The sequence below is a fragment of the Pristis pectinata genome, chromosome 5, assembly GCF_009764475.1.
Source record: "Pristis pectinata isolate sPriPec2 chromosome 5, sPriPec2.1.pri, whole genome shotgun sequence".
In the NCBI taxonomy this organism is placed as follows: Eukaryota; Metazoa; Chordata; class Chondrichthyes; order Rhinopristiformes; family Pristidae; genus Pristis; species Pristis pectinata.
This window is the reverse complement of record NC_067409.1, coordinates 55791044-55808630: the sequence shown is the minus strand read 5'-3', so window position 1 is coordinate 55808630 and position 17587 is coordinate 55791044. Positions and strand designations below refer to the sequence as shown.

General features: G+C 40.6%; 1 protein-coding gene across 1 annotated transcript in view; it reads right to left on the bottom strand.

The window, feature by feature from the left end:
• Positions 1-16011, bottom strand: part of hepacam2 (HEPACAM family member 2) — a 54352-nt gene extending 38341 nt beyond the window's left edge. Inside the window, exons 1-3 of the mRNA XM_052016924.1 lie at positions 15963-16011; positions 12971-13321; positions 8812-9096 (exon numbers count right to left, since the gene is read on the bottom strand). Coding sequence (XP_051872884.1) covers positions 8812-9096; positions 12971-13321; positions 15963-16011 — 685 coding nt within the window. The remainder of the gene's footprint in view (positions 1-8811; positions 9097-12970; positions 13322-15962) is intronic.
• Positions 16012-17587: the final 1576 nt, after the last annotated feature.

The window sequence follows — 17587 nt, the reverse complement described above, 5'->3', positions numbered from 1 at the left end:
AGAGAGGCACAGTTATGACTAACAACTACCTTTTATTAAGGGCTTGTGTGGGCCAGTGCAGTCTGGAAAGTTGTACCAATTCTTATCTGGCTAATGACTTAGCTTTTTCAGATATGGATGGCCAAATGACCATCTGCATCCAAGAAATTACCAATGAAGCACAACGAGGCCTCAGGCATACTGCCGAGATCTTGAGCTAGACCACCCTGATGGTCTCTGATGGTTTGCCTCTGTCAGAGACCTTTGAACTATTCTTTTTTAAATGATTCTTATAGTCAGAAATATTGATAAACTATGCAAATGGACATAAATAATTTTAAGAAGTAAAAACTGTTAAACAAAAGTATCTTAAAATACAAACAATTCATTTAAAATATTTAACTAAATTAAAGAAAGGAACTTGCATATTTATCCGCACATCTTTTTTCCATAGAATCAGTGATCCTTTTGCAAAGGAAAAGAGAGCATTTGTACACCAATCCTTCCGGAAGGTAAACTAAGTGACCACGTATGTAGTACTTTATATCTGGCTCCTCTCCTCCCCATGTTACTGCTCCTATTCTGGGCTTAACAGTGGTTCAGCAATGGAGCTGGAGGTGGGAAGTGCTGAGATGTGCTGAGACCGAAATAGCTGATAGCTGACTCTCAGTAGGCGTGATTCATCCCTGTGGGTCAATCCCAGATGTGCAGGCCTGGAACATGTTAAATTTTGCATGCGGTTCTGACCACATCCTGCTTGTGGTCAATCACCTAGCTGGCTCTGGGTCCTGGGTTCTGAGCTGTGAAATGCAGAGGTCTGAGATGTATTGAGAGATCCAGAAGGTCAAATCCATGACTTCAGTCTGCCATTATTATCCACACGATGGTATCTTCATACCCAATTTTTTTCTTATCACAAGCACATTCACTCCTCTGATGTACTAGTCTGCATCTCTTACCATCATCCCTCCCCACACCACAATCTTACATTTCAGATACTGAGATGTACCCACATCGGCAGTGATGATGAACCCATGGCATCACCTGATTTCACAATTGTGGCCAACTGCTCAGATGCATACAAGTTCATTTTCAGAATGGAGGTGGGAACAACACATTGAGAGATACAGGTAAAAGTGGCTGCAAGGTAAGGGATGGCACCAGTGGCATCTCAGCAGACATACAGGTTTGCAGAGTGTACAAATGAATACACCAAAAAGTAGGCACAATGAAATGTGTGATGTATTGGAAGTGCACCAGAAAGGCCAGCATTCATTGTCAACAACCAGAAGGAAGTTTAATAGCCTCTTGTTCCAGGGATGTGGGCAGCTGAGATTTGAATCTTTCTGGCATAGTGATGGTAGCCAAATCCAGTAGCATGTTGTGGTTTCAACCATGACGTGGCATCTGATGGCTGATGTCCAGCTTCCACAGCAGGTACATTCCAAGCTGTAGCAGCAAGATCTGAGTGTAAGCTCAGACTGCAGGCACACTACTGTGTAGATAACACTGCAAAGGGGCTTGCAGTGTCTCGCAGAAGTCAGGCAATCCGTCTTCCAACAAACTGTTGGAACTAAAAACCAAAATACTGGAAATTTTCAGCAGGTCAAGCAACTATGAAGAGAGCAACGCAACTAACGTTTCACATGGATGCCCTTTCAGAATTGGTGAGGCTCTCTCCCACCAGGGGAAGGGCAATAGCTCCATGCAGAAGAAAGTTGCTCTAATGCAGACATTGTTCTTCCCACCCCTACTGCTCCACAATTAGCAGATAACCTGATAGAGGTTTATAAAATTATGAGAGGCATAGATAGACAGGCGGTATCTTCTTCCTAGGGTCAAAACGTCTAATACTCGAGAGCATGCATTTAAGGTGAGAGGGGAAAAGTTCAAAGGAGATGTGGAGGGCAAGATTTTTTACACAGAGAGGGGTGGGTGCCTGGAATGTGCTGCCAAGTAATGGAGGTAGATACAATACAGGTGTTTAAGAGGCTCTTGGATAGGCACATGAATATGCAGAGAATGGAGGGATATGGACCATGTGCAGACAGAAGGGATTAGGTGTCATTAGCTTAATTAGTTCGGCACAACATTGTGGGACAAAGGACCTGTTCCTGTGCTGTACAGTTCTATGTGTTATGTTCTAAATATCCTTCACACTGCCCGCCAGGTAGCTAGATGCTGCAGGTCCAGCTCATGTTGAGATGATGCAGATCCCTTCTGGGTCACTGGGGCAAATCCACTCAAAGTTATCATCCAAGGCCATCTGCAGCCTTCTCCACCTGAAGTCAACAGCTTTTCAACAACCATACTACGGTCACAGGCCGCACCATGTGGGAGAACAAGAGACTGCAAATGCTGGAATCTGGAGCAAAAAAATGAACTGCTGGAGGAACCCAGTGGGTCAGGCAGCATCTGTGGAGTGAAATAGACAGTTGACATTTCAGGTCGAGACCCTTCATCTAGACTGAAAGAATAGAGGGAATAGCAATTTGACTCCATCTGTCAATCAACTCCTCCTCTCCCAGATCCACCTATCACTTACCAGCTCTTGCCCCACCACCCCCCCACATAGAACAGTACAGCACTGGACAGGCCATTCGGCCCATGATGTTGTGCTGATCTTGATGCCAATTTATACTAAATGTCCTCCTCCTGTGTATCATCCATATCCCTCCATTCCCTTCATATTCATGTGTCTATCTAAAAGCCTCTTAAACACCACCAAGTTACCTGCTTCTGCTACTACCCCGGTAATCCATTCCAGGCACCTGCCCCTCTCTGTGTAAAGACTAGCTCCTCACGGTGCCTTTAAACTTCCCCACCTCAACCTTAAAAGCATGTCCTCTGGTGTTTGACATTTCTACCCTGGGGAAAGATTCTGACTGTTCACTGTATCTATGCCTCTCATAATTTTAAAAACCTCTATCAGGTCTCCCCTCAGCCTCTGACGCTCTAGGGAGAATAACCCAAGTTTGTCCAACCTTTCCTTATAGCTCATTCCCTCTAATCCAGGCAGCATCTTGGTATACTTCTTCTGCACCTTTTCCACAGTCTCCACATCCTCCCCGTAATGGGGCAATCAGATCTACACTCAATACTCCAAGTGTGGTCGGACTAGAGTTTTATATAGCTGCAGCATGACTTCCTTACTCTTAAACTCAACACCCCTACCAATGAAGGCAAGCATTCCATATGCCTCCTTTACCACTCCTTTCATTTGACCTGCCAAAGTGCAACACCTCACACTTGCCTGGATTAAACTCCATCTGCCACTTCTCTGCCAATATCTATAACTAATCTATATCCCGCTGTATCCTTTGATAGTCCTGGACACTGTCCACAACTCCACCAATCTTGGTGCCATCCACAAACTTGCAAATACACCCATCTACATTTTCATCCAAATCATTCATGTGTATCACAAACAACAGAGATCCCAGCATTGATCCTTGTGGAACACCACTGGTCACGTCCCTCTAGCCAGAATAACAGCCTTCCACCCCTACTCTCTGTCTTTTATGGGCAAGCCAGTTCTGAAGCCACTTGCGATTCACCCTGGATCCTATGCATCTTTATCTTCCGAATCAACCTCCCATGAGGGACCTTGTCAAATGCCTTACTCGAGTCCATGTAGATAATGTCCACTGCCCTACCCTGATCAATCACCTTTATCACCTCCTCAAAAAAACTCAATCAAGTTTGTAAGACATGACCTGCCCCGTACAAAGCCATGCTGACTGTCCCTAAGCAGGCCATGCCTTTCCAAATGTGCATAAATCCTATCCTTCAGTATCCTCTCCAATAGCTTCCCTACCACTGATGTGAGGCTCACTGGCCTATAATTACCTGGATTATCCCTTTTTCTCTTCTTCAACAGAGGCACAACATTTGCCACTCTCCAGTGCTCTGGGACCTCACCTGTTGCCAGTGAGGACACAAAGATCCTTTTCAAAGCCCCAGCAATCTCCTAAATTGCTTCTTTCAATATTCTGGGATATATGCCATCAGGCTCTGGAGACTTATCCACCTTAATGTTTTTCAGAAGACCCAGCACTACTTCCTCCTTAATCTCAAAATGTCCCAGCACATCAGCATGCCCCACTCACTTTTCACTATCCTCCAAATCCTTCTCCTTGGTAAGTACCAACACAAAGTCCTCATTTAGTACCTCCACCACTTGCTCTGACTCCAAGCATGAATTCCCTCCTTTATTCTTGAGTGGACCTACCCTCTCCTTGGTTATCCTCTTTTTCTTAATACAAGTATAAAATACCTTGAGATTCTCCTTTATCCTGCTCACCAAAGACATTTCATGGCTCCTTCTGGCCTTCCTAATCACCTGCTTGAGCACTTTCCTGCTACCTTTGTATTCCACAAGGGCCCAGTCTGAACCATGTCAGATGCAGATAGCTCCATCACCAAACTTAGGTTTAGATTGATGGCTCAAATGTAGCTGACACAGAATATTGTTGGAGAATGAAAGCTGCAGCCAATATACCACACACTGGTCTACATCATGTGCAGCTAAAGGCTGCACATGAGTGCACATTCAGATTTGTCTGGTAGAGGGTAGAGTTAACATGGAGACCTCACAAGCAATATTTGTATAATTAGTGGCACACTTTAATCCTACAAAAGGATGCTTGCTGGCCTCCAGCAAGGTAGAATGAAATATAGTTTGTTCTCTTTGGATAGACAGCCTCAGTGACTTCCTTCTACAGTAGAAGCAAACAGCCAAATGTTGCTCTCTCAACATCCTGGCCAGTTTTGGTTTCCAGCTGAGAACCCTTCTCTTCTTCCTTCTTCTCCCTCTTCTAGAAGCTTATTCTGCTTATTCTCCCAGTCATGTTGTGTCCCAAAAGGCCTGTTAAGGAACCACAACTGGGAATACTGTGATAACTAAAAGAAATCAACTGGCAACTAACCTATAGTTAACTGATGATCCCTTGAAACAGCACTGGTTGCGGGGAGAGACTCCTTCCTGCTGCTTAATGCAAGCTAGTCTTAGAAGAGAAAACATTGATGCATGCTGATTGGTGAAATGAACTCTGCATTGTGCCATCAGGTACATCTATCAAAATGGTGCCTGACTCGTGTGCTTGCCGTAGATGGCATTTTGGAACTTTGATGGCACGTGGCACCTATAAAAGAAGTATGACTGAGCCCAATTATGTTCTAGTTTGTTTTTCTATGACAGAACAGCTGCAAAAAACAACTTCTTCTAAATATTTGATGATGGACATTTTACTGGGATTAAAGAAACCATGGAGATATACACCCTTAATTTTTAATATTCATGACGTCAATAGAAAGAAGTGCCATTATGTTATTGTCCTCATTATACATTATATATACATTATATATTTTCCTTCTTTAAATCAGGAACCTAAGAGTTAATTAAGTGTGTTTGCTGGAGGCAAGTATGTCACTTTATTAGTTTCAATCAGAGGTGTGTATTTACCAACCTATATTTCCCAACTGTTACATTTATCACTCATCTTTGTATATTACTGTTGTAATCTAGTGCCACAGTGTTATTCAAAATACATTTTGAGAGAGTACTGAAACAAAATGGTAGTGTTCCTGTTGTGAACACTGCTCAGCGAAACATAAGCTACTTCGTACAATTGGCTGTCATAGATGTTTTATCATTTTTACCCAGGTTCTCTCCATATTTTGCCCATTACTCTGATAGTTTTAATCCAGATAAGAAGGCAGGATAATTAACCACATGCTACTAAACAACATGCCATATGCATATATGCATGTGTTTGTACTGTAGGCATTCTCCTTCTTTCCCCATAAAAAACAATTTAGTTGATACCAACGTGCATTTATGGTACTATATTGACATTAATAATTTAAGGGAAGCATAACTGGAGGACACAGAGATAAAAATTCCACTGGTCTAAATTGTCAGCTACCAGGGTCTCGACTAACTGTTCTGCTCTCTTCTAAAATTTGTGCCTTTACAATATTTATAGCCTATTCAGTAGCTCAGTGACCTTTCTTACTGTGGTTTGGCGGCACCTTTTTCCCTGATAAAGAGGCAAATTACTTGTTTAGAACTCTGTATGGAGCTCCTTTTTGGCTGTAAATTAGTCCCATTCCTCTCCAAGTACTATTTACATGGCTTTCAAAGACTTGAATTTTCTTTAATCTCATCTACCAGTCTTTTTTCATACTTTCTGTCTGCTGATTTTCTGATTACAAATTTAATTCTAATTTACCCTAACTCATTTTTTTTCATCCCACTGAAATTACCCCTCTCTATTTAAATACTTTCACTGTAGGTTTCTCCATTGCCTATCTAAACCTTATTATATTATGATCAGTGTTTCCCGAATGTTCTTTCGTTGACACTTGTTGCACTTGGCTCATCTCATTTCCTTAAAAAGTTCCCACATTGTTCTTTTTTCATTTAACTAGAATCATACTGATTAAGAGATTTTTCCTGAACCCTCTTCAGAAAATTTTCCCTGCCTTTGTCTTTAGATTATTATTATGCTAGTCTGCTGCAGGGTATTTGTTTCTCCCATTTTCTGTGCTGTATAGTTCTTGCTGAATGATTTCCTCTTCGTGCCACGGCAGCGTTCCAGCAAGGTATTTAAGTTACCTTGACTCTGAATGGAAGACTGGAGGGAATCACAAGGGCAGCAACTATTTTGACTCCCACTCCATTTTAAATTAGTCAGCTGTTTTTCCTAGGTCAAAGAGAAGCACTGGAATCCAAGAAGAGCTCAAGGGCAAAATGATAACAGTTCAGATATTCTCGTATGAGTGATACAACAGAGGGCAGAAATGCATTGTGCCAAGGAGAAACAATCACAGAGAGAGAATTTGCAAATTAAGAGAGCCTAATCTGCTAGCATATGGAATGTTAAAGCATTAGAACAGCATCCTGGCTGATTTCAAAAGTAGTCTGGTCTTAAATCTGACATCACATAAGAAAAGACAGACTGCACCCTTATTATTAAAAGTGAAATTGCCAGCCATTCTCAACATGTGTACCGGCAAGTATGGGACTCTCATGTGAAGGCTGCTGACCTTAATAGCATTGACAAAACTGGCGGCCTGGCATTGCCACCTGACAACTGCTCCCATTTCAAGGTCAAGTTCTATTCTGTCCAGCCCATGTACTCCAAGACAATGGCCTTACAATATGGCATGTGAATACTCTTGACCAGCAAGTTCATCCTGGGGTTACTGCTACAACAGCTTAATTTAAGGGTGATGTATGTGCTGGATGGCACTGACCAATCCAGGATATTATTTTCCCAACCATCACATGGAAATATATTACTACTGTGTTTCAAGGTATTGGCCTATAAATGTGTTGGTACTGCAGTATGAAATTAATCAGAAAGCCGATCGCTAAACTGCATCAGTACATAAGAACATGAGAATCAGCAGCAGTGGTAGACCATCTGGCTCTTCAGGCCTGCTCCACTATTCATCAAGATCATGGCTGATTTCTACTTCAATGCCATTTCCCTGCACTGTCCCTACACCCCTTGATCACCTTAATATCCAGAAATCCATCTCTGTTTCTCATGACTGATCCTCCACAGCCCTCTGGGGATGACAATGCCAAAGATTCTCCTGATGTATGACTTCAACCCGTAACAACAACATTTCCTTTCCCTCTACAAATGCTGCTCGACTCGCTGAGTTCCTCCAGCAGGTCATTTGTAGGTCCAGATTCCAGCAGCTGCAGTCTCGCGTGTCTCTAAAGAATCTCCACTCTGCACATAAACAAATTTCTCCTCATCTCAGTCCCACACTGTCTACCCCTTATGTTTAGACTGTGACACTTGGCCGTAGATGCCTCAGAGACATGGTCAACATCCAGCCTGCCTAGCCCGGGAAGAATTTTTAAGTTTAAAAGCGATCTCATCTCATTCTTCTAAACTCTAGAAAATAGTCTACTCAATTTCTCCTCATGTGGGAAACGCTGGAAACAGTCTAATGAATTTTCGCTGCACTTCCTTTATGGGAGTATATCCTTTCTTATGTAAGGAAGCCAAAAGTCTACACAATATCCAGGTGTGTTCTCACTGAGTTCCTCCAGCAATTTATTGCTTATCCCTAATTGGCCTTGAGAAGGTAGTGGTGAGCTGGTATCTTGAACAGTGTTTCTGGTAAAGATACTCCCACAGTAATGTGTTCCAGGATTTAGACCCAGTGAAGATGAAGGAATGGTGATATATTTCCAAGTCATGAAGGTGTGTGACCTGGAGGGGAACTTACAGATAGTGGTGTTCTCATGCGAACTCTGGACAATCGAGTTTCAATGTGTGACAAGTGCCTGTGTTTCAACCTGTGAAGGGTATCATATTTCCTGTTGTGTTTCAGATCTTGACAAAGTACTACATTTTCCCTCATGATGTTGTCACATGTTAAAACTATCATAGTATTGTGTTCCTCCTTGCCATTGGAGATGTTATTTCCATTTATGTCAGAGCATCATGCTTGTACTGCAGACAAAATATCAGGTCCTGCTAATGGCTAAGAATCAGGTTCCCATTAGTGGCAAGGTATCATGCCAAGGTTTTGTGTTCCTACTCATGTCAGGTTATTCTGCTCCTATTTAGGACAAAATATCACATTTCTGCTGTTGCCAGGGTAAGCTCATCCAAGCCTAGATAGAATATGCTGTCACTTGTTATGAAATAGAATAATTTTATTTCTCTGCCATCTTGGACTCCCAATGCTTTACACATTGTAATAGCCATTTTAAGTATCTATTGTATTAGTCCAATTTAAACCATACAACAAACCTAACACATTGAATAGTTCATGAATATCAATACTTGAGGCATGACTTACAGTAAATATTGGGTGCAATCGGTTCACTTTCATTCATACTAATCGGGTTCTTTGCCACACAGGTGTAATTACTCAGGTCATCTTTTAAAACAGGAGAAATGAACAGCATTTTGTTGTCTGCAGAAAAGATGTGACGAGTACTTGCTGGTAATGGTTTTCCATCTTTCAGCCACTGATAAATGACCTTTGTACCTTTACTGACAGTACATGTGAGCGTTGCATTGTCTACATACTCCACTGCTCCCCAAGCTGGATCACTGTGCACCACTGGTTTAGAGACCGGAACTACAAAACACAAAGACAGTTCATCAAGTTCACATTTGGTAACAAGAACAATAAGCAATTGCAACTGCAGACTATTGTCTGTTCATATATTTTTAATACATTCTCAGAACAAATTATTGTGGATTTGTGTTCTATCAGCAGATAAGTTTCAAAATAGCAGCCCATACTAGGTAAAAAGTACTGTCAGTGAAATTACTCAGTGTTTTAGCTTATTCTATTTCAAGTCATCCTTGGGCTGAAACATTCAATCTAATAGTCAGAGCCGGGACATAGTGCATTGTTGACGTATCAAGGCTTTTCCAGTTTGCATTCATCCTTTTCTAGTGATGATTATACACCCTGCAACTCAATTGCCAAAGTTTTCAACATGTACACCAGTTAGGCAGTGCATTGATCTCTGAAGAACTCTGTGGAAGGTGGATTACGATTGGCTGCTTGTATTTATTACTGCTGGTACATTCACAATATTAACCATGGGTTACGAAAAGGAAAGGCTTAGAAAAATAAACTTCTGTCATCATATTAGTAGTTCACCAGTTTTCAAGGAACAAAAAAGGAATCCCAACAAGAAACAAGAATCTCTTAGTTTCTTAAAATGAAATGCATTTAGAAATACGTCTACATAGCCCAACATAAATGTGCAATATTGGATAAGAAGATAAAGAAGTAAGTTAAGAAAAATCTCGCCCTTGCTTTTGCCCATCCATAAATAACATCTTATGGCCATAGATGAAAATCACGATGATGCTGGAGGAACTCAGCAGGCCAGGCAGCATTCGTGGAGAAAAGCAGGTGGTCAACGTTTCGGGTCAGGACGGAAGATAGGAAAAGGGGAAGCCCAATATATAGGAAGGGAAAGCAAAGCAGTGACAGGTGGACAAAAGAGGGGAGGCAGGGTGGGCACAAGGTGGTGATAGGTAGAGGCAGGTAACAGATAGTGATAGGCAGGTGCAGGGGAGGAGGGGAGTGCAGATCCACCAGGGGATGGGTCAGAAGTAAGGAGGAAAAAAGGGTAGAAAAAAGAGAGATAGGCTCTAGGAAAGGGTTTGGCGGGGGGGGGGGAGGTGATGGGGAGGGTGTTGAGGGGATTACTTAAAGTGGGAGAATTCAATGTTCATGCCGTTAGGCTGCAAGGTTCCAAGACAGAAAATGAGGTGCTATTCCTCCAGTTTGCGCTTGGACTTCTCCTTGCAGCGGAGGAGACCGAGGACTGACGTATCTGTGATGGAGTGGGAGGGGGAGTTGAAGTGACTGGCAATGGGGAGATGCAGATCGTGGTCATGGACAGAGCGTAGGTGTTCTGGAAACGGTCACCTAGTTTGCTTTTGGTCTCACCATTGTAGAGGAGGCCACACTGAGCACCGAATGCAGTAGATGATATTAAGGGAGGTGCAGGTAAATCTCTGTCTCACCTGAAAGGACTGTTTGGGTCCCTGGATGGAGGTGATGGAGGTGATATAGGGGCAGGTGTTACACCTATGGCAGGGATAGTGGAAAGTCCCCGGGGTGGGAGCGGCATAACATCCAGCACCAAAGTGTTTCTCATCTAGATATTCCAGCATCTGCAGTCCTTTGTTTCTCTACATTTTAAGGCCATGTCTGCCAACTCCTGTTCCATTTTTAAGCAGAGTCTCATCTCGTTCTTTTTGAAGCAGTTAATCAGTAATCTATTAACCATATTTTTTTCTGGACACAATCCCAGTCACATAAAACCTGAATCTCTATTTCTGTCAAACCGGTTTCTTGAGACATCAGAATTCATCAGTGCCAGCCCATACTTTGAAATCTACCTCGTTAACATTAGCTTCAATTAAACTGTGTACAAAGTTAAAACTGTATTCCAAGCCTGAGATAGTACAACCACCTGCACATTGCCACAATCCAGAATTAGAACACAGTACAGTACAGGAACAGGTCCTTCAGCCCACCACGTTTGTGTCAAGCATGATGCCAATCTAACTAATTCAATCTGCCTGCACATAGTCAGCCTCTCACTATTCCCTGCCTGTTCAAGTATCTGTCTAAATGCCTCTTAAACGTCACAACCATATCTGTTTCTATCACCCCCTCTGATTCCAGGCAACTACCAGTTTCTATGTAAAAATTTGCCCTGCAAATATCCTTTAAAATTTCCCCCTCTCACCTCAGACTTATGCCCTCTAATATTTGACATTTCCACCCTGGGAAAACACCTCTGTCTTTCCTATCCCAAAGCCTCCACATCCTTCCTGTATTGCAGCAACCAGAACTGCACACATTACTCCAAATGTAGCCTCACCAAAGTTTTATACAGCTGCAATACAGCTTCCCAACTTTTATACTCAATGTACCAAGCAATGAAGGCAAATATGCCATATGCCTTCTTATCACCCTATCCACTTATGTTGCCACTTTCAGGAAACTATGGACTTGCACCTCAAGCTCCCTCTGTACATCAACGCTCCAATAGGTCCTGCCATTTACTGTATACTTTCCTCTTGCATCACCTTACACATCTCCAAACTAAACTCCATCTGCCCTTTCTTCACCTATATTTCCAATTGATCTATATCCTGCTGTATCCTTTGACAAACTTCCTTACTTTCCACAACTCTACCAATTTTCATGTTATTGGCAAATTTACTAATCAGACTACATACATTTTCATCCAAATCGTTAATATATATATAAAACAAGTAACTATATATAACAAATTTTATATAAAACACAATTTTTTATACATAAAAATCACTTTCACTGATAGTGGAGTCACAGGCAAATGGGATTAGGTTGGATGGGGCATCTTGGTCAGCATGGACCAGTTGGGCCAAAGGGCCTGTTTCCGTGCTGTATAACTCTATGACTCTATAGCTCCATAAAAGAGTGATACAGCATGTGATATATATGATATATCATACACATATATATACATCATACAGCAGTGATCCACCGGTCACAAACCTCCAGTCAGAAAAACACACCTCTACCTATGTCACCAATAACCAAATCAATTTTGGATCCAATTTATCAACTGACCACGGATAACAGGTAAAGTATCTTCTGGACCATCTAGATAGACTCATTTTCAGGCGACAAATTCTCCACTGTGGGTAAAGTCTCATTTAAAGTTGTGAGATGCAGCGCACATACTTAAATAATAATGCCATTTAAATGAGGCATAGAGCTCCCTGTAGTTTTGTTTGTCTTTCCAAATTAACTCTTGCAAAATGATTGTGGATCCAATACATAAATTGCAGCCCTGGAACAACAAGCAACATGGCACATAAGACTTGTTTAATTAGCCCAAAAAGATGCAACATGAGAGAGAAATTGGCACTTTTTATGGAGCTGCACTGGTATGGATTGTTCATTACCATATTTGAGGTTTATGTTGGAATAATTCTGCTGAGGCTTCTCTAATTTATTCATTGTAACTGAGGAAGTAATGTTTGTCATATGCAGCAAATCAATAAGAAACTTCAATGACGCTTGCAGGAAGTAAAAGATTGAACAAAAAAACTCCTAAACATTCTAAAAGCATATGTACATTTTGTAAACAACGTTCTATGGAATTCCCTCTCAGAGCCAGTTACTGACTATGAAATGTGCATTGCAAAAAAAACATCCACCTGTGCTAATTTGAATTTGAATCTTATTCTGAAGAAAGTTACCCTGGAACTAAATCTCACCAGTGAAATCAGGTTGGTTAACAGAAAATTAATTCATAAGCTAGAACTCCTTCTGGAGTAGAGTTAATTCCAGGGCAAAATCATACTTTTATACACTGACCTAGGACATGGCACTGCAAAGACAATGGTATTAAATTGCTGCTAAATAGATGAAATATGGTGATCTTCACAAATACTAGATGAAGACAACCTGAAAGGGTACTCACCATTGACATGGACAGTCAGTTGTCGACTGGCTGATACCATCTTCACTCCAGAGGCAGTCACTTTTATGGTATATTCACCATCATCACATAATTCCACTGGGTTAATTAACAGTGTGGCACTGGGAGGAGATAAGAAAAACCTGTGGCCGTGCTCCATGTCAGGAGTCAAGGTGTTGTTTATAGCTGTCACCAGAAGCATGGAACCTAAAGACTGGCTTTGGAAAGTCCAGGTAATCTGAATGTTCTGATCTTTCGTTCCAGTGGTGTAGTTTACAGGGAGTAGGAGAGGTTGCCCAACAGTCCCCAGGATCAATTCAGTTGGCACTGTAATTGTAACAGCTCCACAAGTGCCTAAAGAGAACATTAAAAGACTGAAAATGCATATAAATCCTCAATATACTAGCCAGAAAGAATTCATGTTTGAGAAATAAAAATAGATGGAAAGATATGTTTTCAAACTACTTGGTTTAAGCTTACAATTAATGTTTTTGAGATAATAGCTAAGCTCAAAACTTACATAGCATTAATACAATGAGAAATCCAAATGATCTTACTATCTGCAAGAGTAAAGTTAAAATGCTCTAAAGTGTTACTAAATCCTTGGAATGTAATTGATTTTCTGGGCCCAGGTCAGTTTGCCACTAGGCCTCGTTGATATGTCTTGTCCTTTTCTTCATTAGAAATGGCATTAGGGTATTAGTTAAATCAGAGTTATGGCAAGTGCCTTGACTGCCTCTGCAGAACACAAAATAAAATGAACTTCAGTTCAGATTTTAATGAAGATTTTTAATATATTGTAGATGTAGTTGATATTGTGCTGAAAATACAGCTCCTTGCTCAGGTAGATGGAAGTATTGATTATTTTCTTGAAAATTAAGTACTGCCATTGATCAGTTTTGAAATAACAACAGCCGGCAAATGAAATGAGTAACACCATTACTTTATCTGTTGTGAATTAATTTAAAGATATACTAACATTTTCAGTATGGAAGTCAGGCAGTGCTCTGGAAAATGGATCTGTTTCTATGTAATGTTGTGCATACACAATGGAAGAATCTGTTCCATTTTTTTCTGTTTTTTCCTCCCATCTTCACCCCACTCCCACATCACTGGACACTTGCACTACCCAAGCTTTCTGACAAGCAATGGAGCAAAGTATTAAAGGCATCAGCGAGTCTCAAAGCTCACTCAAGTGACCAGTTAATGTGTGTAATCCTGCACAATGAATGCCAGCAGGCTACGTATGCATTGAGCCCTGATCTCATCCATTCTCCACACTAGTTGAGCAGGAAATGCTGTTGAGTGATCAGGAACAGGCCTCCTGGCTGATTTTTTTCCTTTTAAGAACACTGCAGCCTCTTCAGTCTTACTTCATGGAGCAATCCCTCCATACCCAGGATCACCTTACGCACCTTTTCTGAACTGCCTCCTGTAATATCTTTCTTAAATAACACTCCCAAACTGTTCACAGTCCTCTAGATGTGATTTCATTTGTGCCTTGTACACCTGCAATAAGATTTCCCTACTTTTATGCTATACTCCTTTGAAATAAGTACAGCATTACATTAGCCTTCCTGATTAAATGAAGCAACTTGTAAGCAAAGAACCCAAAATCCATTTGTGCTACAGCTTTCTGCAATCTTTCACATTTTCCCACATCATACTCCATTTGCCAACTTTTTGCCCACTCACTAATCCTGTCAATGGCTGTCTGTAAACTGAATCCTCCGTAGAGCTTGCATTCCCCCACCAATCCCTCCCCCAACTCTTGCACCATCCACAAATTTCGCAGCAGTACTTCCACTTCCTTTCCCCGAGTCACTAATATATACTGTAAACAGCAGCGGTCTGAGCAGTGATACCTGCAGCAGCTCACAAGTTACAAGCTGCCAACCTGAAAATGACCTCCTATTGTCTACTCTACTTCTTGCTAGTCAGCCAATGTTCTTTCCATGCTAATATATCACCTCGAAAACCATGAGCTCTTATCTTTATGTAGCACTTTTCAAACACCTATTGAAATCCAAATATATTACATCTATTGGCTCCCTTCCATCCACTCTAACTGACATTTTCATAAAAAACTCTAATAAACTTGTTGGACATGATTTCTATTTCATGAATCATAATCTGTTTGATCAGATTATAACTTTTGAAATGTTCACTACTATCTCCTTAATATTTGATTCTATTTTTTTCCCAACAATTGGCATTGTGAACTGCTAATGAGTTATCCACTTTTATTTCCTCCCACCCTTTTTGAATAATGGTATTATATTGTAGTTTCCCAGTCTTTCTATACCTTCCCAAAAAGGGTTTTCTGGAAGGTTACAACTGATGCATCCATTATCTTGGCAGCCACTCTTTTTAAGGATCCCATGATGCAACAAATCCAGGACTTTATCCCCATTAGTTTGCTTAATACTAATTATCTAGTGATGGAGATGGCATTTAATTTCTCCCCCTTTTGTATCATTAGTGGGATGTTTGTAGTATTTTTTACCATAAAGACTGATTTAAAATATCTGTCTAACACCTCTACCGTCTCCTTGCTCTTCATAAGCATTTCCCACCTTCATTATCCAAGGTGCTAATGTTCGCCTTGACCTCTCTCTTCCTTTTTCATATTCTTAAAGAAGTTTTTGTTGTCACTTTTTATATTTCTTGTTATTTTGCCATCATGGTTTATTTAACATAACTAAAATCCATCATCTATTCAAACAGTTTTTTTTTCCATAACTCTCTTGGATCTTCATATCTTTCTGAAGTGTGGCGACCAGAATTGTGTACAACACGCTAGTTGAGACTTACATCTGACCAATATTTTGAGCAAATTAAATATAACCTCCCAGTTTTTATATTTGGAACTCTATCAATCCCAGGATTGCCTGTGCTTCACTAACCACACTCTCAACATAGCCTACTACATTTAAGGATTTATGCACATGTGTACCCGGGTCCCTGTGTTCTTGCACACACATCAGACATGTACCATCTAATCTCTGTCGTTTCTCCTTATACTTTGTGTCAAAGTGCGTCATTTCACATTTCCCTGTATTAAATTTCATTTGTCCCTTGTTTGCACATTAGGTCAGCCTTTTTCTTTTAGTGATCTATCATTATCCTCCTCACTGCTAACACTTTGTGTTAACTGAAAGTATGGACGTTTTACCATAAGATCAGAAAAGTTAATTTGGAAATTGAAGATAGGTGTTCTGATGAAGGGGTTATTTGGAAGACAGAGAGTAAGGACGGGCAATAGTGCAAGGCAATGAAGAGAGTAATGATAACCAGAATGTACCAGGAAAGGGGCAAAGTGTACAGCATAATAGGGCACCAACATAAAGAGTCAGAGTAAGAAGTAATGATAAGTTGAAATTAAAGGCTCTTTATGTGAATGCAGATAGCATTCATAACAAGATATCTGAGTTGATGGTACAAATAGAAATAAATCGGTATGATCTGATAGCCATTACAGTGATGTGGTTGCAAGATGACTAAAGCTGGGAACTGAATATTCAGGGGGCTTTTATATTTCAGAAGGATAGGCAGCAAGGTTAAGAAGATGGGATAACTATCAATTAAGAATGGATTGGATCATTGCACTGCTGAGAATGAAATTGGCTCAGGAGCTCAAGATAAAGAATCCGCATGTGTTGGGATAAGATAAATATCTGTGGCAGTATATTCCAGTGAGAAAGAAAGGCTCTAAGAAAAGGATGCACCATCCATGGTGAACCAAAGAAGTTGAGGATGGTATCAAATTGAAAGTAAAGGCATACAACATTACAAAGATTAGTGGCAGACCAGAGGATTGGAAAGTGTTTAGAAACCAGCAATGGATGACTAAAAATATTATAAAGAAGATGAAGGCAGAGTATGAGAGTAAATTAGCAAATGACATAAAAAAGCATACAGTAATAGTTTCTACAAGGTTGAGGAAAGCAAGAGAGTAGCTCAAGTAATTATTGCATCCTTGGAGGATGAGACTGGGGAACTAGTGACGGGAAGTAGAGCACAGCAGGTATTCTAAATAATTATTTTAGATCAGTCTTCACAGCAGAAAACACTAAAAACATTCCGATTATGGTAGATAATCAGGAGAAGGAGTAACTTCAAATAACCTCTATCACTAGAGAAAAAAGTATGAAACAAACTAATGGGTCTAATTGCCATCAAATCTTCCAGACCTGTTGGCCTATATTCTAGAATCTTAGGTTGCAGAAATGGTGGATGCCTTGGTTGTAATCTATTAAAATTCCCTAGAGGATCATAAAATCACGGATGTAATGCCACTGTTCAAAGCAGGAGAGAGACTGAAAGCAGATGATTAGAAGGCATTTAATCTAACACCTGTTATGGGGAAAATGTTGGAATCCATTATTAGGGAGGTGATAGTAGGATATTTAGAAAAATCATGAGGCAATCAAGCAGGGAAAGCACAGTTTTACGAAAGGGAAATCATGTTTGGCAAATTTGCTGGAGTTCTTTGATGATATAACAAGCAGGATGGATAAAGGTAGGTTTTGTATATTTGGATTTCCAGAAGGCATTCAATAAGGTGTCACATAAAAAATTACTGCACAAAAGCAGTTAGGGTTGGTATAATATATTATG